This window comes from Larus michahellis, chromosome 6 (assembly GCF_964199755.1).
Source record: "Larus michahellis chromosome 6, bLarMic1.1, whole genome shotgun sequence".
Taxonomy (NCBI): Eukaryota; Metazoa; Chordata; class Aves; order Charadriiformes; family Laridae; genus Larus; species Larus michahellis.
In genome coordinates this window covers 40,827,906-40,849,899 of record NC_133901.1, presented here as the reverse complement: position 1 = coordinate 40,849,899, position 21,994 = coordinate 40,827,906, and the positions used below count along the sequence as shown (strand labels likewise).

Sequence of the window (21,994 nt, the reverse complement as noted above, 5' to 3'; positions counted from 1 at the left end):
ACATGTATTACTTCAAACTGATCTGGCTCCTTTGACCTGTCTGCTAGAAAAAGCATACCAGGTGTGCAAATGTCCCCAACATGTGCTTTATCAGTGAAGACCAATATAACAAATTCCCTCAGCCTCTCTGTTTACAGCCGTATCACCTTAGTGCCCATTTCACATGTCAGCCAGCCAGCAGTCCCAGCAATACCCTACTTGCCTTCTTGCTTTTGGTGTATTTAGTAGAATTCTTACTATCAATTTGAGCACCTTTTATGATGCACTTTCAAAGTCGTCTTTAATCCTCTACAGGGTTTTCTTGAATTAGAGACAGAATGATGGAAACCATCTCACCTTCAACAGCTTTCAAGTGGCAGTGAATTTTCCTTGGCAAGGGAAGGGTGCCGACTTCAATCATATCCATGGCACTGTTTTGGGAAGAGCTTTCATGACATGACAGGCCTCATTTTCCACTGACTCTCACCCCAGCTAGACCCAAATGAAGTAGCTGTAAAATTATCACAACTGACGGGCAGCGTTTTACAGACATTAATGTCAGCTAGCAAAATATGACTATACCAGTTACAGACCAGTGAGGACCCTGATCCCAGCCTGGACCTTATAATGAGAACTGCTGATATCAAGTAAGGAAAAACATAGGCAAACATACCAGAGGAACATACCAACAAGGCGAACGTAGGCGAATAACTGACAAATATACCTAACCTTCACAGAGTGTTACTTCAAGCATTTGACAAAAGTATTTCTGTATCAAGAAAATACATTCACTTTGCATCACCATTTCTTATGATACATTAATATTTATGGCAAGTTCAGTATAAAAGCATTCACACAGACTACGTTGTTAAACATTGTATTTTGGCGATGCTTATGCTGTAATTCACCAGCTGGTTTATATTCAGTTCCTCTTAATGATATTTTTCACCCATCTGTGGAAGGTGGGAGGATGGCAAATTTCCAGTCACTGAAAAATACTAAAATTTCATATGATAATAATAATAATAGAAATACCTTATATGATTTCATGACTGTGCCCTTGACAGGGATTTGATGTAGGGAGAAAAAGAGTAAGGAGCTTTGATCATTTTGATGTTACCAGGGAGATGATGAATCTGCAGTCTGCCATCAACCTCATCTTACTCCTAAAACACAGCTGAGTACTATGGTACCGCCACAGCGCACCATACATGAAAAGCCACCACATATTTATGGGAACACATGTAAGGAGACAGAGCTGTAAGCAAAGGACAAGCACAAAGCTGCCTGAGGTCCCCAACTCACGGGCAACAGGAGCGTCCCAGTAAATGGGACTTACTTACTGCCTGCCCTGCAGCACATCCTCTCCTGCCCCTCTCAGAGGGTTGCTTCAAGTACCGGCAATGCCAGAGCAGCTGTGCTGGATGCTGCCAGCCTTAGACCTCCCGCTCTGTGCCAGGAGCAGTGGGGCTCCCTGTTTGTGCAACTGCAGCCCAAGCAGAGCAGCAAGGTGCTCTGGGAGAGGACATGGCCATATATCAGCAACTGGCAGCGAGTCCTCTATCCTTGGGCAGGCGAACATGCTACCGACTACCAGCAAAAGGAAGGCAAGAAGAGAGGAAAAATAAAGTCTTAGCCCTGTCTTCATCTTCTCAAACCTCCCAAGTTAATTTGAAATCTTACTGACCACTTCCAACTTCTCCATAATTCTCCAATACTTTCCAGTACCTGTACAGCCATGTGACCGCAGGCGTCATGCCACTGTGGTGGGGATGTGTACTCTTCTGCACTGCACAAGCTCAGCAATACATCTAATGTGGAGTTGAACCCGCCTGTGCACATGCTACTTAAAAATCTCTCGTGGTCCAGACCCGCCCTTGGGGCCCAACCAGGCCTTCTCTGCTCTTGGCCATTTAAAAGAAGTTGCAAAACACGTTAGAAGCAAATACAAACAGCTAAAATACACAGAGATTATAATGTTAGATCAAGGTGAGTATCATCATAAATTTTAGTAAGCTCTTAATGGGAAACCAACATCACTGAAATAATTTAAGCTACAGCTAATGATCTTAGTTCAAATACTTCAGATTTGATGCTCATTCCAGCTTTACTCTGGTGCCTAACATCAGTGTTTCTGATGCAGTAATTCCTGATCCATGGTAATGCAAATGAAAGGACATATTGATATTTAAAATGGATCCTTAAGTTTCTTTGGAAAAATAACCATATTGTTGCCTCTTAAGACTAGTATTTCGCATGTTTGAAAAAATTGTCTTGGACAAAGTTTTCTTATCTCTTCTTATGTCCTCTTAAAGTAACTGACAATTCAAAGAACTTGAGCTATGCCGATTCCACTAGAAGAAGAAAAAAAATCCTGCATTATTCTAGATCAAAGATAATGGAAAAATAAAGACATTTACAGGAAGTCTGTAAACAGAAAAAGAGTCGGTGTGGTATTTCTCTCCTATTTGTAATTTTTGCTAATGCTTTAACAAAACATATTTATTAAAGTATCAAACTCTTGCCTGCTGGAGAAAACAAAGTAAGAAAGGATTGCCATTTGAAGAGGAAGCTCAGTCTGTAGTAATGAAACCATCTTTACAAACAAGTACGCCTGTAGACTGTACCCCATTGACCATCTCTCGTTCCCACCCAATGATAATTGAAAATCAAGACACGAGGCCTTAGGGGCAGGAATTATTGAGATGACAGATGACCTCTTACATCTAGAGATAAATACCACATACCTACACTCACACTGCTAAATCCCACTGGAGAATGGGACATTGAGTGAACAAATACTCCCAATTTATCACCAAAATGCTGTGGCAATGAGTGGGAGTCCCCTAAAATAGCCTATAAATTTATTCTTGGTAGGTGCCATAAGTAACTCCCTCTCCAGCTGGAGGCCCCTGCATGGGGCCCTGCAGGATGAGCGCCGTGTGCCGTGGTGGTCAGCACGTCCAGGGGGCCGTAGCCCAATGGGACACAATGCGCCAAGTGAAGTCTCACAGCCCTGCGCTCTCCCTTATTGCACCAAGAGCTACAGCACTGCCAAACCTGATGATCGATCCGCGCTCACTGCATATCTGCAGAGACAGCAGAGAGCTAACAACGGCCAAAAGAGTGCCAGTGCTGTTAGAAATAATTTCTTTCCCTGAAAAAGCACTACTATTATCAGCATCCGTTGTTTCATCCTTGTGGATGTCCTAAGGTCTGGTAAATTTAAGAACTGAGGGAAAGGGAATAGGTCTGCCCACCCATGGACCCTGCCTGGTCTCAGCCTGGAGGCTGAGGGAGAAGGGAGGAGAGGCAAAGCCCAGACCTGGTGCTTTCTGAAGAAACTGAAACCAGCCTGTCCCACACACGGTGTTTCTGAATATTAAGGATGCCTGCACCCTGCCCCGGGCCTGCTCCTGCCCCTCCAGGGCAGGAAGGCAGCTATTCTACTATATCCAGTTTATTCCTGGATTTACTGTATTTATGAAACCAGCTGGGGCAGAGAAGGAGAATAATCCAAGCTTTGAGTATTTAATGGCCTTTGAAGTGATTCATATAGAAAAGAAACTGAGTAAATATCAACCTGTTCAAATTCTTCACTCTAAGGAAATTAATGCTTTTCTATGTCACATTAAAACAGTGACATATAAAAGCATATCCCCTGCTTTTTAATCTGAGAATTTGGGTTAAAATAAGATAGTGATATTTTATGTGAACATAAATAAATATCTGCAGTATCTGTTATGGCAATATTTGTGTCTTTAGGCGTATGACATTTTCAATTCAGAACTTCCTTTGTGGGGAACAAACAAGCAACAATAAGATAGAACAAGATATGCCCTGGGTCTGCAGAATGGCACAGCTGAGCAGTGAGGAGAGACATCACTTTCTCTAATCCAAGAAGGGAATTTATTTTCTTATGACACATGTCCATTTGGGTTTGCAGTAGACCTGAGGCACAATACAATCTAAGATTTTGCAAAAGAAAGCACCAGAATGTAACCCTTACTCACTCCCCATAAATTATTAGCAATTTATTTTAATTTCTATCTGTTTTAATATCTTACACTGATTTTAGCTATTAGTTTATCTTAACCTTTAAGGAATCCTTTGCACGAATTTTAAATGGAGGCTTTGGTGATTTTTTGCAATGGGGCTTCTCAAATGAAACAATAACTTGATGATTTCTCCCAGGGCCTTAATTGGCTAGACAGAGGCTGAGTATATTCCCTTACATCAGTCATGGAACATGCCTTACAAGTTAGCATTGAGATTTTCAATAGTGAGCTGCACAACAATGACATAAATACACAGGAAATAATACATTGTAAGGAGGAGATTAAGTTTGAATTCCTTTAAAAGGACATACTGTGGTTTTCCCCTAATGAAAGTCAGGCATCTATTAATAGACATAGATGTTCTCTGGCTCATTATGGAAACAAAGCTGTTTTTTCCATGGTTTGACAGGAATGGGCTTCCCTTCCCCCCAGCTCTTTTTTTCCCCCTGCTTCTGTTGTTCTGTTGTCTTGGCCTACACTTAAAAATATTGTCTGCTTTTTGTTTGAGTCTGGTATTCTTCACTGCCCTTGCAGTACATAAACATACTCTATGCTAGTATGCAGATACCCTTGTTTGTGGAAGATGCTTTATAAGTTTCCCCACTTTGAATAATTGCAAAGCTTGGGTTTGGCCTCCAGTATATCGCTGACTGAGGGAATTGAGCCCAGGCTCATCCATTGTTTGACGTGATCACACAAGCAGCTGCTTTGTGCTCTACTCTCACACCATCCTCCTGCCATAACCCCTGTGAAAACAGCTCTTGTTTCAAGTGGCACAGGTATTATTTGGCTTTCCTTGCTTCCTCTCTTCACTTCAACCCTCCTCCCCTCCCATCTTACAACAAGACTACCTTTTAGACTACCTTGTACTTTTCATAGTTTATTTATGCAGGATGTAGCAACCTTGAGAACTCCTTATTTTTAAACAAAACATCATTGATAGCTGAACACATTTGAGCTGTAATATGAGGAAGAAATCAAATGTTCTTAAAAGATGGCATTTCACTAAGTCAATATTGAATGTTTAATTCTTTTCTGAGCACAAACAGAAAGCAGCATAAAGTTGGCTAAAATATTTTTAAAATCTCTTGCTTCTAGCTTTTCAACTATTATAGCAGTCTCGTATCACATTTTTAAGCTTTTCTCCGAAAAACAAAAGACTAAAAAAAAAAAATAACCTAAGACTCTCAAGTGATTACATTATTCCAAGACCGTAGAATTAACAAAAACCAAATATCTAATTCAAAATTTGTAACATCATATTTCAACTTTTGGTTAAGCTTACCTCATTTAAGCTGTTAAATTGCTCAGTTGCTTCTTTTGGTGAAATTTGTGTTTTCTGATCTATTCTACAAAACAAAGCAAGAATTTTCACTCAATGGATTGCTTATCCATGCTGCAAATATTTCAAACTTTTCATCATGTCTGTACATAAATTACAAGTTATAGGATAAAGTTATTTTATTATAAAAATAACACATCTATGAAAGTTACATCAGTATTTCATACCTCATTCAAAACCACAGTGATTTTAATGGAATCCTAAATAATGTATTTAAATTGTGAATGAGGTCCTGGAAACTATGACATTAAAATCCGGGCTCACTCTGACACACAGAAAAAGTCCTAGAGAAGCTCGGTTAGCTCTCAGTATCTTGGTGAGCTAATAGGGTTAAAGCCAAGATAAAGCTCAAACATATGTTTAAATCTAAGCACAATTTGTCCCACATGCTTCAAGTCAGGAACAAGAGTTTTCCTGTATCAGAGCCATAAAGAATAAATCTTTCCATATTTAAACTTGATGGTATCCCAGGATCCCAATCTTCAACTTTCTGCTTAAGTTCTGTTTTGCAAATTTCACAAAGACCCAAGAGACTCTCATGAGGACCTGGAAATCCTTTGAGTAACAGAAATTTCCACACTTTTTAAAGAGTGTCACTTTGCAGCTATCAGAGGTGTCCATACCTTTGGCTTTCGCTCAGTGTATCACTGCTTCTCCACATGGAAAAAGGAAAGGAAGGTCCTGGACTGGCAAGGGGAAAATCTCTTCCCTCTGTCTACAGCTAGTGAGACAACTGTGCCCCATCCAGACAGATGTGGTTGTGGTCTAGGGCTCCACACACCTACCTACCAGTTTACAAATTCACTCTACCAATGAAACTGAAGCCTAACAAAAACCTCACACAGATTGGATGAGCAACCTGAATAGCCTCATCCCGCTGCTCCGTCCTTCCCCAAGGCAAACAGAGGCTTTCTACACTCAGCTTCAAAGCTTGACATGGGTCTATCACAAGCTGACTCTCAACTCAGCTGAAGCAAGAAAACTGTTGCTGTCTCAAAGAATGAGATTTCTCATTGCTGAAAAGCTGGCAATGTTTGCTGGCCTCTGTGAGACTCACTCACAGACATGATCAAAACTAACACAAACCCCAGATTCCTTTGGACAAAAGAATTCATCTTTTCCAACCTATCGTGCTCAGAGTAATCCAAGCAAAACCAAATAGTTTTAAAAGTCTCTAGAGACCTCAAAAACAGCATAGACAGATCCGTAGGCCTTTGATGTAGTTCTTCATAGATTTATGAGGCATTTAAAGACTGAAATGATGGATATGCCACTTTCCCTACCAAAACAGACACATCAGATAGCTACACCAGGGTGAACAACCGCTTGCCTCCAAACAGGATCCAAGGTGCGCAATTCGTGTAGGAACAAAAATGAGTCATTTTGGTGGTGGTACATCTAGCACCAGAATGGGAGGTCTCACAGGCCACCCAGCCTGTACCTCCAGCCAGATACACAGGTACCTGATCAGAAGTGAGTGGTTTCTGGAGATACCTCAGCAGCAATGTGCCTTGGCTGACTGTTGTACAAACACCTATCTACATCTCTATGTAGCTCTCCACATATATATTCTTTCCATCATCTTGCCAGAAAATGAATAGCAAATGTCTCCACAATGTGAAGAGAACAGAAGGAAAATGGAATTACAAAAGCCAAAAGGTTAATTCCTAACAACCGACCTCTAGCGTTTAGGCAGCAGAGAGGACAGTATGAGGCAGCAGAAGAGAGTTAAAGAAAACTAAGAAAAAGCATAGGGAGAGCAAAGGGACTAATTTAATAGGAAGAGTGACATATTTATAGTTTGGTTTAATTACATGTAAGGAAGGACCTGCAAGGCTACAAACAGATGAAGAACTAATTTATTAATGAAGAAAAAAATATTTAGAGTGATTTATTGCATTGAACTAGAGCTAGACATAAAAGAAAGGAAGAAAAGGACACGTGTCAGATTTGTACACTTCTGGTATTCATTTGCATGACTCCTTTCAGGGTGCGTAACACACAGCAAATGTGAACCCTCCTTTAAAAAAAAAATACACAACATAAAAACCTAAACACCAGTTTAAGTTTAGGTAAGAACCAGCAGTTCTTACTGGTGCTATACAAAGTTCTACATAATTCACAGCTGTATCACTCATGATTCTTGCACTCTGGAGAGTAAAATGTTTACAGCACCCCTGAAATACAACCTCTCTCTCATTCAGGATGATGTTCTTGTCTGCCATTTTAGGGATGCAGAAGTCTTGTCTTTTATGGTTTCTTTTTCACTAAAAAGGAGTAAGATGCTCTTAGCTTGGCATTCTTTGGATTCTGGAGATACTGAAATCATTAAGATAAGTAACCATTTTTGTATGAAGACCATTTACACTAGCAGTCATATACATACGCTGAGCTGATCTTACTCTATACAGAGAGTTTGGGGGCGGGCTTTTTTGTTTTTGCCAAGATTAACTGTGCTGCTAGGCAAATGCAGGTTATCTGATTGTCACCAGGCAACAAAGGGCTTATAATTAATAACGATGAGTTGAATTCTACTCTTATTAAAAGTCAATCACAAAATATCCATTAACTTCAAAAGCAGCAGGAACAAGCCCTAATTTTCTGTCTGTGCTGAGTACATTAAAATTATTTTAGGCCTTAGCTGAAATTTTGAATAATAGCAAACAACCCTTATTTTGTATAATGTACATCATGTAAAATAACGAAAATGGAATTCTCTCTGTGGCTACTACTCAAATATATGTTATAGCATTCTTTATAAAATATGAAAGGCCTGACCTCTCACCCTCCCTATAGACTGGTAACTCAGGCTTTGGCAGACTGGCATCTGTATGGCACAGATGACAAAGATGCAACCCAGTAACATGTACATTTGAAGTTCATGGACATAACCAAAAAAATAAATTAAATGCTAATTATCATAACAGAGCTCCTACCAGACTTCAAGGGGAAGATAAATTTGCATGAGCAGTGAGCTGTTTAAAAAACAGACCAGAACATGTGAATTATTGAATTATGCATGATATCACTTCTAAACTGGCATAAAATTCAAATAAGACCACATAAATTTAAAAAGTAGGAAAAATGAAGATAACTTAAGAAAATTCACTTCTTATTTCCCAGACTAAACCCAGAAAGGAGCATAACATTCTGTAATTTGCAAGTCTCAATCCAGTCCAACCCTGGATTACACTAACCCCATCCGCAGGAGACTTAGGTGTTCATCCACCATGATGCTACACATGCTCAGTGTCTTGGGCCAATTAATGTATCAGTGATGCCAGGAAAAATCCTGGTAAGCAAACCAGGATGCTCTGGGATGAAGCCCCTTTTCCAGATTCACTTTCAGTCTATCCTGGCCCAATACTTCTTCCCTGTCTCCAGTTTAGCAGTTGGTAGTCGGTTTTACCCTTCCCACTGTGAGGGTGGCCTACCAGGTTAACAGCTCAGAAAGCGCAGGTTCAGTACCGCACCAGAGCACTGATTCAGCCTATCCAGAGGTTACATCACACGAGTTCACAGAAAGGCAGACCCCACAACCAACACACTCCAGTGCCAGCAAAACAAAAAGGTCCTTTCTGAGACCTCCACAAATGGCAAAAAACATTATGAAGTTCAAACATAGTCACCACCTTACTACAGGGCTGCAGGTCAATGTTTCAAAAGCATGCCTGTGGCTCCTTACAAAGCAATACAGAACTACAACAGGCTCTTGGATGAACATAAAGGACAAGCTTGCAGTGAAAGAAACAACATTATTAAGACCCGAGGCTGTTTGGATACATCCTAGGCTGCTCCTTGGGCAGTCCCTGAATGCTGGACAGACAGAGAGCCAGGGTAGGAGTGCCTGGCTCATCAATCACAGCAGTTACGTAAAGGCTGGCTGTGAACCACATTTGTTTTTCTAATCATGAGTGCCTCTCATACTCACCAGGCACAGTCCTTACTTGGGCTACAATAAGATACAAGAAATAACATTGGAACCATAAACACCAATATCTTACTATCAAAATTCCTGAAGAAGCTGCTCTTAGGAACTGGTCCATCATTTCCCAGCAAAGCGATGTTTCATCAGCAAAGCCTGATTTGCTGACAGAGAGCTATTTGCAGACACATACTGGTCACGATGAATTTTTGCCAGGTCTGAGGCAAGACTCAGAGGGAAACTGGCCAAGTTTTCTCCCTGCTCACCTGGCTGCCTTTGTGGGAACGCAGCCTCACAAGCTCTGCCTCACCCGTGCGGGTCCACCATATGGTGTGGGGACATCAGCATTTCTGCAGCTTCCCTGCTCCCTCCCACGCATCCCTGAGTTGTAGCTGTGCAGCAGAAAGCATGGAAACTACCAGAGTCCCCACCTGAACTGACTTCTCAAAAGCTAATTGCCTTGAAAACTTAAATGCTGAAAGCCTCACTTAGTCTCCCTCAGGGGAGCACAGAAACCCTGGGAGACTCTGGCTGAACCCAAGATCCAGGGTGGCCCAGGCCTCCCGGCATTTCCAGTTTTCCTGCAGAACAGTCATAGGTCTGGCAGCAACTGCCACTCTACAGCCTCTGCAGAAATTAGGGACCAACCCTGGGACCAGCTGAGTCCTACTAAATGAAATTACTCCACTCCCATTTTATCTGGGGAATAGGAAAGAGGGGGAATTTTCAAGATTTATTTTTGTGGGGGCAGAAACCCCCAAAGCGTAGTTCCCACACTGACTTGGAACGCAACCTTCTCTGGAATACTGCCATTCCCACCGTCCAGGAGTTCCACATTTCATCCCCCTTTCTGTGTAACAGGCATCTGAAGAAAACACCATTCTCTAGTCAGGTAAGAGCGTACACAGCTCTGCAATCCACGTCAGTTTTGCTGATTGCCTTTGAGAAGGCAATCGGTAAGAACAGCTTTGTGTAATCATATGTATTGTTCCATACTGGCTTTCCTATTCTCTGTTAAAAAAAAGGCAATTCTCTTTATTGTAACATTTCTTCCTGGGGCCTGCATATAACTTTTATCTCCCAAAGGTGCAGATTATATTACACTCTTATCCAAACCCAACTACACACAGTGACTAGAGCAGCATTCAATGTAATCACTAGCAATAGTATTAGAAATTCATGTTCTTCTTATAAAATGTAAAGGTTTCCTTACATGTAGATGGCATTTCATATTCTAAAATGATGCTGATGTTCATAAATCATGCATGATAAACACCTCTTGAAATTAAAATACTTGATTTGCAGCTCAGGTATAGCTTAGCCAAGAACAAGAAAGTACTCCCTCATTCTTCTGACTGTGAGCCTCTTCACCAAGTCTATTCTTCCATTTCCCTCAAATCCCACTAAAACTTTTCCTTCACTGTTTCAGTGATTATCATAAAATTAAAGCACTGCCCCTAAAAACAATCAACATATATACTTGTGTGTCATATTTCTATAGGTTATGTCTCTTATATTGCCTGTTCTGTTCTTTGTTATGTATTTGTTCATGAACATCCCTTGTTAGATTACCCTGAATTTAGATTGCTTAACAGGAACTGTACTGAAAAGTTTTTCGTATCTCAGTAGTTTTCAATCCATATTTAGACAAATTAAACCTGTACTGTTTTTAGTTGCCCCACACTAACTAGAATAGATTTTTTAAAAAAAACCTGTACCATTCAGAGGCATCTAGACCTTTAAACTCCAGTGAGACTAATGACAGAGCTATAGCAGTCTGCAGAAACAAAATTAAAGTAGAAGTAGTAACCAGCCGCACTAGAAATAATCAACCTTGGTTCTTAGTACGAGACAGAAATAAATCTTTCTTCTCCTGTCTTCCCCACACACATCTGATAGACAGAGGAGCCTGCCCAGTGGCACCCCTGCAGCAGTGTGGCCATCTCCTCTTCTCCAAAAGACCAGAAAGCTTTTGGTCTGTGAGTTAGGGATCCTAGGCAGAGGTAGTGTTCCAAAGCACTGCTAATTTTACCAGTAACCTAACAAAAACAGGGTGGAAGAGAGTGAAACTCAAGTTTTGTGGGGCTAGCAGATGTGTTCTGTCAAAGTCTAGCTATGATTGTTGCCTGCTGCCAAGACTGAATGCTTAACCTTTGCCATGTCCCAGAGCAGAGAAGGCAGAAAACAAGGCAAGACGTCATACCCTGGCAGCTATGTTTCACGGCCTGTTGCATGAGCCAGTTCTGTGATCCTGATGTAGCAGCCAGTGCTCTGCACGAGTGAGACATGGGCGTGTAATTGCTCTGGCCCTATCAAAGCTGAGCGATGGCAGAGGGATGGGGCAAGCTGCTGGTGACCCTTAAAGAGGAGTCATCAGACACAGCGACCCTCAAACTGAAAGTGATAACTTCAGCATATGTAATTCAAAGTCCCCTGCCCCAGCTGGGTGTTGGGAATGTTTTTTCCAAGGACAGTTAAGACAATTAAAGTAAATAAAGTGTGAGTGTGAGGCCAGGGACCATGCATTAATGCTTGTTTACTCCACATTTGAAGTTCCTTATTTGAGAGTAAAGTCACCTCCATTTTGTTGACTTCATCAAGTCTTCATCAAACTAAGACACAGCCAGAGTTGAGATTTGATCACTGTGCTTTCACAGCTTTTAGCATGGTAAATCCAGGTACCATTATTTAACAGACTTAGCACTTGTGGACAGCAGGCTTCCTAAGGAGCCACCCTGGTGTTAAACAGAAATAAATAGCATAGTGAACAATGGTTTAATACCAAGGAAACTAAAAAGGCCACACTGTTGAAATGGACAGGGGAACTTTACTGTGGTTGCTGTTTTATTCATGCACACACCACTCTGGTTCTTATCTTTAACGTCCCTGTTTCTTTCATCTTGTTCCTTTCATCAATCGAAACTAACCAATGTTATTTCATTATCTACTCATACACAGACCTCCTACCGGCAGAGCCACTAGGTAGGTCTAACTCTCCAATACCAAACCCACTATGCTCCTCTTTACAAGAAATCCATGTGATTTTTTCCTAGTGTAAAGAATGCCAGAAAAAGAGCAGGCAAGCTTCCTAGACTGGGGGTAATTAGAAACACTTTCTGAGATGCAGGACTTTGCAGTGTCTCAATCACAGATGCAGGCATTGGAAGGCAAAAGCAGCTCTTTGTGAAAGCTAATTAAATGCTTGGTCATTCTGCTAAAGCTTCCTTTGAGAGCACAAATTAATATCATTTACAACAACGTTGCCTACTAAAAGCTGTGCTGAAGGCAACCAGTTCATTTCGCATAAAGCACCAAACTGCCATTGGATGGCAACTGTCACTACTAACCTAGTCCTGACTTGAAAGAGACCTTGGAGGCAATGAGCTCTGCATGTCCACCAGCTGTGCCCTGACCCACTGAGCATCCCTGGGATGTACAGCTGCTGCTCCGGTCCCTCCAAAGAGAGCCAGAGCTTCTGCCACACAGCACCAAGGCTGCCATGCACCTTGAGGCAGAGAACAAAGAGCAGAGATGTGGCTCATCTGCCTGAAACTATGTGCGCAGCAAAGCAGGGCCAAATCAGCACCCGAGCATGGGAAATTTATAAAGCGGTGCCCCAAAAACTGACAGCTGTGAAGAGCATGATCTTATTTACACAGTCCAAGCCTGTCAGTAAGAGCTAAATTTTATCCTTAGGACACACCCTCACTGGTAGATTGGGGCAGTGGGGCAAGTTGAAACCCCATTTCTAGCCTTTTGCAGAGCCATGAAGGATCAGAGGAGGAACTGTGACTTCCAATAGCTACCGGAGCTGAGTTACTTCATGATCAGCTGAGTTACCTGCCACCAAGACTTGGCTAATGCCTGACCTGGATACCCTGTACCCTTCAGGGCACTGGAACAAGCACAGTTACCACAGCACCCAGGGTCTAAACTGCACCTAAATGTATACCCCTGCTAAAATCAGGTGTGTGGCTTCCCATTCCCATTGCTCAGTGAGAATACAGCTCTGAGAAAGACTGCAGCAAGTCACCACCGGGGGGAAAAGAAAAGAAGTGCCAAGATATTTTTGAAACTTGGCACAGAGGAATTGAAGTTTCTGAACTGAGAATGTTTTTCCTGCTTGAAATGTAAGGGGTTTAAGAATGATGAAATTTGCATTCTTATCTTCATCCCTTTCACTTTCTCCAAACAGTTCCAGGCATATAAATACAGAACACAACTGCCAGTGGGAGCCAGGAGTCTGAATATTTTATACAAAAGGCAGGAAATAAATTAGCCTTTCCTACAGTTAATCAGAAGTGAAATGCAGTGTCTTATCCCAAGGCTTACCTTGGTTGAAATCTCACGACTGCTTCCTGGCATCTGAAAGCCACGTTCTGTGCATAGTCATTAGCTGAGGATCCAGCCTTCCCCTGCCACTCTGAGAGGCCTGGCGAGGCACTTTCCAGCTCCTGCACAAAGCAAAAAAAAAAACAAACGTTGCATGCCCTGTTAGTACCAATCAGGCTTAGCTGAATATTTTGCTTTAAGAAAAAAAGGAGCTCCATGAGACTGGATGCTGATTGTGATTCTTTATTATTTTTTGGTAATAATCTGGAAACAACTGGAAAACACAGACTAGAAAAGGTTCTAAACAAAGTAGTATCTTCTTTCACTGTAAAACATTTTTTGAAACCAAAGCAGACGGTAGCCCATTTTCTGTTTATTAGTTAGATAACAGATGTCAGCTTCTGAGCTAAGAAGTGCTATACACAGAGTTCAGTATCTTTTTGCTTATGTATACATTCACATTTCATTTGAAATTATTTACTCACGTGTCAGTTTTTTATTACTTGGGTATCATAAGAAAATTCTAGGCTGACAAAAGCAAATGCAATTCACTTAAATAAGATTTCTAAGGTATAACCAGTTTCCTTTTTCCTTTTGCTCTTTCCCTTCCCTAGCATATGCACAGCTTTATGAACAGAGTATCACTTTGGGAGGAGTGAAAGGTAATGAAGAAAAAAAGTGACATCAGCCATCCCGCCACACAGAAAATGAAAAGGCAATAGAGTCCAACAAATTGAGGAAGGGAGTAGGAAATAGAAAGGTATGCATTTTACTCCAAGCTTTTGAAAACTAGTTGTAGGGCTGTGACAAGGTCTGTTCAGCACATCTTTATTTCCTTACCTATAAAATGGGTTATAATATTTCCCTTGCATTGCAAAAGGGTAAATTAATGAAGTTCTTTGGAAATCAAAGTGGGGCTTTTTCCTACTTCTTTATTAGCTTTTATCATACAATATTTTATTCTAATAGTTCACAAAATTAAAGTACAACATGCTTTGCGAAACAACAGTGTTCCCTTCCCCTGGTAAAGCAATGTATCTGATTTTGCTCCAGTTTCAAAGCTTAGCTGGAAGCATGGAAGTTGGAAAGACTGTTTGGATGTGAACTTGGAGGGCTGAGGTCATTCTACATTTAAAAAAACAGTGGCTGCTTTTACTTCCTTCTTAGTCCATTCCGTCTTTACAGACTATGAATGAAGCTTGTTCAGAGACGCATTGTATTTAAACAAAACTAAATTACACTTTTTTATTTTATAAATTTTATAATTTTATAAAAAGTCAATTTTATAAAAAGTTTTAAAATTAAGAAAATTGCCCAAATGCTCTCCTCTCAGGAGAAATATTCAGTGTCTACCTCTCAAAATTAATGATGAAAAGACTAATGGATCTTGTAAAAAAAAAATAACAACTGGTAAAAATCGATAAAAAGTCTGATCACTGGCACTTTACTTCCTCTCCACGATGACATTTTAACTATAGGATATTTGTTGGATAAATGAATGTTAATTCCTCCTCCTTAGTCTATGAGATGAGTATAAAAAGCATCTCGAAATCTATCTCTAGAAAGAGGTAGCTGTCACCATCGTGATGGAAGGTATTCGGGAGGAAGCAGCCATGTGCTAACTCTAACACGCACGTCCATCCATGGAGTATGTCTGTGCTGCATTTTTGAAGTGTAGACCTGCCCTGGCGCTAAAAGCACTTTCCCTGCCAGTTGAAGAGAGCTGCGCTAACATTAGATTAGGCTGCTTTGGTATCAGCCACTGCAGTAGAACTGACCCAGCAGAGGTTAATCAAGCTTTCCAACCATACTGACTACCCACAAGGGGCAAACTTCCAAAATGGACCTCCAAACCAGAGGCTGTTCTTTTTTCAGACTAGATATAACGACACTCTGGTGATATCAGAGCAAAAGGATTGAAAGCTTCACTCAACTGACTAGCATCACTCTTGCTTTTGTTACCCTTTGTCTCCTTCAGAGCCTTCTAGGACAGATGTCTTCCCCTCTCCCCATGTCTATCTAAGATAGTTTAGCATTGGATAAATGATATTTTATCCAAAAATGGTAATAACAATTCAGGTTACAAACGGACAGAAGTTTTTTGCAGCTGTCCTAGCTTTTCCGTTACTGTCTTGACATTATTTTCCTCTAGTTATATAAAAATGATCATATGTTCTTGGGGTCTAAACAGGTCAACACAAAAGTTTTCATTAAAGTTCAAGGCAGAAGTGTATTGAACTAGTTCAGCTTATTTTATTTGCCCAGAAATCTTCAGTGGTTTGATGGTCTCCAGGTAGAACAAGCATTTTGCTCATTTGTGCTTGGAATCTCTTGTAAGGACAGGGTTACATTTTGCTAGGTATTGGACATGACAGAAAGTAGAAAGACTAACACTATATTCTGGAAAAAGCTGGAAGAAAGAATTCTGCATCATCACTGTGATGCATACTGAAAATATTCTTTCTCAAAGAGATTTAATAATAGAGACACGTAGGAAGACTAAAAATCAGATCTCAGAAAAACCTCTGGAACTGAATCTGGGAATTTGTACTTTTTGTAAATGTGAAGGATGTAAACTGGGGGGATAGAGGGAAGAGGTTGGGACACTGGAGTTCAGGAGATGACTTTCCTATGACTGTAGTGGCCTCAGTAGGGGACATTTCTGGTCAGAACTTGAATCCTAGCTTTTTATACGATCATATGACAATATAGAGTTTCAGGATACAATAAAATACCAAAAGAGGCAAAAGCCATTGACTTAAACCAGTTGAAGACCTGGTCTAGAATTCTTGCAAGAGCCTCAACTTTTATGTTTAGATGGGCTTAGCTTCAGAAGTTGACCACGACAGCTGTTTATACAGACAAAAAGAAAACTTTGCATGCTCTGTAAATGAATGAAACTAGCGCATGTCAAGTTAAGCAAGCTTATCTTCTGGCTGAAGCCTTCTCAGTGTTGTACTATTTAAGTTAATCAGTCAAAGAAAGTCAGTCCAGTTAAGGTACAAAACTAAACCTGCATTAAAGTAGTAAACTTGCTTCAGCAGAAGCCTCTTCTGCAACAAATACCCCTCTCCCATATCAGCAGAGAGAACACAGCAATTCAAAATGCTTTCTGCTAGATGAAAGCTGAGGACAAGAATATGTGCTGGTAATAAGCGCTTACTTGCAGGCTTGATATTTGAGGATTTGGGTGAGTTTTGGTTGGTTTTTCTTTTCTTTTTTCTTTTTTTTTTTGTTGTTGTTATTGTTCATAAGTTATGTCATTAGGATGTTAAAGAGTAACCTTAGGGAAACACCCTTGATGGAACCTCCATTTCTTAAGAGCAATGAAAACCATTCCTGATGCATCAAAGGCATCCAACAGTATAGTGCTGTCTTCTATTGTATTTCTGTTTCTTCTTCACTACGGAGAGTGAAGCTTCTACAATGAGGCTCCATCTGGTAAGTAGTCTGTGAAGAGGGAAATCTCCAGGCATTGCTGAGAAGACTCAGTGCTGCATAATCACTGCCATGATATTTGCTCTGTACACAAAATAATACATGGGCTTGGATGCAGACAAAAATTTCCATCATGGATACATATGTTGAGATAACTCAACTTCTGTTTCACAAGCTAAAATTATTTTTAAACTTATTTTCCTTAAAAAAATCACAGTATGTCATAACCCATCTCTGTCAGAGCATCTGAATTACAGTAGAGGCATACAAATGTTTGCTGTGTTTACGCAGCAGGTTAATCTGCTCTTGAACTCCAGAAAGTGCCCTGCATCCTTCATATGCTTTATCCAACACACAAACACTTCTGTCTCTCGTCAAATGTAAGCTCTATGCAAATACCCTGCCAGCCCTGGCATATCACATAGTGCTGTGTCAGTGTAGAAAATAGTCAAGACTGAAGTCCTGAGAAGAAGTGCCTCCCACCCCTCCTGAAAATGCAAGCCCATACAAGAAAATAAGCAGGTATATATTTAATGGACAGAGAATTGAACAGACTTAATCCACAATGGGAGGTATGGTTTAAACATAAATAGAGTATACCTAAAAATTGAAGCGGAACTTGCAGACTGCCTGACATGTTCATCTGTTTGTGTAGCTAATGTGTTAACATTTGCTCTGTTTTTTTGATTCCAGTGCATTTAAAATCACAATTTTAATGCCAAATTACTGAAAGTTCTTTGAAATCCATGCAATTTGACCATTTAATTTATACACAAAATACAAAATTTCACACAGCAATTTTCAGCATTCCCATATCTACACATCAATTGTCAAGCCAACATTTCATTTTTATAGTCATTTACCTTGATAATACGACTTTAAAATTGAACTTTTACTGTCTCTACCTATTAGCTAGCATGCTTAGTGTCACTTTATAAGTATGTCTCAGTATCAATAAGGAATTTGTGGATAACTCATTTAATAATCTATATTCATGACTGCATCACAGGTGAGTGACAGGAGAAAGGATTAAGCAAGGAAAGCAGACTTCCCATTCCTCACCATCTGTTCTCACGCTGACTCCCCAGAGTATGTTCTGAGCATATGCTTCCTCACCTCTTGAAGTCAAATAAATCCTAATTAATTTGATTTTCTATAGATTAACATTGCGGAATTGCTAAAGAAGCTCATGAAACCACAGCAAAGATGAAACCAAGTAGCTGAAGTACAGCAGTGTAATCACATTCTAGCAGCCTGACTCTCTTCCCAAACTTTGGAAAGGTTACAACTGCCCCCATACCCAGCTCCTGCCTCCAAAGAAATAACTGCATGCAATATCCAAGATACAGCTTTACTCTAGTGACATTTTATCAGCTGATAATTGGCCAAGTGAAGTCTCTTGATATTAGTCACTTTTATTAGACTGTTAATCATCACTGTAGATTTAATAACTTTTTCTTCATCAAGATCTAGGGTACACGACCACAGTACTACACTTGCGTCAAAAAAATCAGAGGCACAGGAATCACACTTCAGCAGACTGAGAGCCTGAGTTGGCCATCTTTCCTCTACTTGAATGCAGCAGTCTGCTCCCTCACAGTGACTTTTCTACAATGGAAATCCCTTGGATTCTCACTAGTAGAAAGGCACACAAAATTGGTTACCATCTAAACAGGCTTTAATCCTTCCAGCACATGCAGCAAACTTATTTATGTTCAATAACCTATTCTGATCTTAAAGGGACAATTTTCTAAAAAAGCAACTCATGGGCTTACAGCACAGAAGGGCAAGTGGGTCCAGAGAAGGGCAATGAAGCTGGTGAGGGGTCTGGAGAATAAGTCTTACAAGGAGCGGCTGAGGGAGCTGGGATTGTTCAGCCTGGAGAAAAGGAGGCTGAGGGGAGACCTTGTCACTCTCTACAACTACCTAAAAGCAGGTTGTAGAGAGGTGAGGGTCAGTCTCTTCTCCCAGGTAACAAGCGCTAGGACAAGAGGAAGGAGCCTCAAATTGTGCCAAGGGAGGTTTAGACCAGATATTAGGAAAACTTTTTACACTGAAAGGGCTTTTAAGCATTGGAACAGGCTGCCCAGGGAAGTGGTTGAGTCACCATCCATACCACCATACCTGGAGGTATTTAAAAGACAGGTAGACATAGCGCTTAGAGATATGGTTTAGTGATGGTTTTTGTCAGAGTTAGGTTGATGGTTGGAGTAGATGATCTGTAAGGTCCCTTCCAACCCAGGCGATTCTATGATTCTACGAGTAGCAAACATTTCCTTGGCTTATCAGAGCAACACCTTTAAAAGAGATACTATCACTGCACTATTGTAACTGTCTTTGTCTGAAGCCACAGAGAAGTCAGGTGGGGGAAGTGAGGAGATTGTTGAAAAAAGCACTCTATCAAACTCAGGAAAGGGAGGATGAACAGTTTTAATCACTGTATGTAGTGCATCATGCTTTTCTTTCATAAATGCATGTACTCAGACATTGCTGTTTGTCAGCTTGACATCAGCTGCTTACGAGTACATCATTTATTTCATCAAGTGGCTTGGTGGCAAGGTGTTTCACAAAAGGAAGGTATAGGCAGTTGCATAGTGTTTCAAAGCATCAGTCTGGCCCACTTTTCCAGGTAATAACAACCTGCCATATACATATAAACAACAGTTACTACAAACAACACAGTAGCACTTTGCTTTCAGCTTCAAAATGGAGGGAAGCAGTTGCTATCAGTTCATGACTAGAGCTGCTGACACTGACAGCTGCAATAGGCTTTGGGAGATCGGAAGACACCAAGGATCCCAACAAGAGCCCACAAACCCTTCGCAGAGCTCTTCTGCAAGCAGACCCTTGTTTTTCATAGGCAACTTTAACAAAGCCAGGAGCCAGATGCTTGCTTCTTTAAGAACAAAAGCCCTTGAGGTAGCTGAAGATGCAGCAAGGCAAGTATTTGGGTCAAGAAGCGTGCACATCCTAACTAACGAGAATGAAGGCTATGTGAAATGAAGGGCTTGGTAGATGCTTTCTCCAAAACAGCTTCCTTCTGCAAACCCTTCCAAGAGGCAACCTCTTTCCTCTACAGCAAGCACCACTGAAGCCAGTGGAGATACAGGAGGCTGATGAGAGACCTCATCACTCTCTACAACTACTTGAAAGGACATTGTAGAGAGGTTGGTGATGGTCTCTTCTCACAGGTAATTAGCGATAGAACAAGAGGGAATGGCTTCAAGCTGCAGCAGGGTAGGTTTAGGCTGGACATTAGGAAAAAATTCTTCACAGAAAGAGTGGTTAGACACTGGAATAGGCTGCCCAGGGAGGTGGTGGAGTCACCATCCCTGAATGTGTTTAAGACTCATTTAAATGCAGTGTTAAGGGATATGGTGTAAGGGAGAACTTTGTAGAGTAGAGTTGATGCTTGGACTCGATGATCCCAAGGGTCTTTTCCAACCTAAATGATTCTGTGATTCTATGACATTCATTGAAAAGGATACAATTCCCTCTATGAATGAGTGGAGTTCCTTTATGGAGGGATGTTTGCTTTGTGTTTATTCTTTATATTACACTCAAAGCTCTACAGTAGCTCTCTCATCCCTCAAGTACTCCCATCAAATCAAAGGTGAGATAAAATAGTGCCTGCACATCATACCTCTTCCAGTATGCCAGAGATGGGAGCAATGCATAGTGTGGGGGCCCAGCACCAGTTCTGTGTTTCCTAATTCAAACCCTTGAGTCATGTGACATTATCTGCCTGACACTGTTTTTCCTTCCAGAGGCTGCATATCTAAGTTGCACTGGTATTTTATGGCAGTCTAATTATAGACTCAAAAAAGTTTCCCATGAAAGAATATCAACATTTTCATTTAACCACTTCAGGCCACATAAAATACCATAGAGCAGCAAATCTATGCTGCGTTAGCTTTCCTTGGGTGAGAGATACAGGCACAACATGCACAGGGAGCAGGCAGACAGGAGAGTTGGAAGCAGCTGAAAGAGCCACAGATGATCAATGAGACAGATCTTGCCCTACTTATGACTTCATGACTCCTATTCCTGGTACACCTCCACTTGCTCTTCATAGGCCAAAATTTCCTATCATTTTTCTTGTCTGCTGATGAACATGCACACCTCATCTCCCTGCAGCCTAAATAACATTTCCTAGGAATGCAATAGATTTACAAAAAAATGAGCAGTTATTAATTCATCTCAGGGATGAACTCCAGCAAAAATATGCAAGAAGATTAGGTCAAGAGTTGACATTGATATTCTGAAAAAGACTGTGATGATACCATTGGGGTGCCATTTGCTTTTACTTTTTCTTCTGGGATTCAAAAGGATATTCTTCACTTAGAAGGTAAGACATGCCATCCAATATGAAGAATTCCAATTCTAAATTTGAAAAAATGAACCAAAATCATTCCTGGTCTACGATGGATTCAAAGCACTTCAGAATGCACTCCACAAATTGCTATCCACAAACAAGAGAGGAGAGAGACAGAAAATAGCCAAATACATTATACATCAAAGAAGAGATGTAAAGACAGACATCTCTCAGGCCTTGTGTCTACTACAGGCCGACAATCTACCAATGTTAGTATCAACCATGTTGGTTATGAGAATATTTCTAGCTGAGGGGTTAAACCTGGAGCAGAGCTCTATCCTTTACACTGCACATGAGACATGACTTGGGAAGCACCGGGGGAGAATAGAGGTGGTAACTCTGAAGTCTGCCTAGCAATGCACCTCCACAGACAGCAGCAGAGGCTTCTTCATTTCTAGCCTTCCTTATAGCTTTTAGAAAACTTACAGCTCTGCTCCCCTCAGCTCTACCCAGGAAGCCTGTGGGCAAGAGCACCGGTACCAGAATCTGCTCTGGAATAGATTTATTGTTTATAGATGAGAAAAAAAGCAGAAAGTAAAATAAAG

At 40.8% G+C, this 21,994-nt stretch overlaps 1 protein-coding gene across 8 annotated transcripts in view; it reads right to left on the bottom strand.

Moving 5' to 3' along the window:
• The window catches only part of FAM13C (family with sequence similarity 13 member C), a 133,532-nt gene that overhangs the window by 27,557 nt on the left and 83,981 nt on the right, over positions 1–21,994 (bottom strand). For all 8 annotated transcript variants that reach the window (XM_074590406.1, XM_074590408.1, XM_074590409.1 and 5 more), the window contains 2 exons: positions 13,637–13,758; positions 5,323–5,386 (listed from right to left, as the gene is read on the bottom strand). In XM_074590406.1, coding sequence (XP_074446507.1) covers positions 5,323–5,386; positions 13,637–13,758 — 186 coding nt within the window. The remainder of the gene's footprint in view (positions 1–5,322; positions 5,387–13,636; positions 13,759–21,994) is intronic.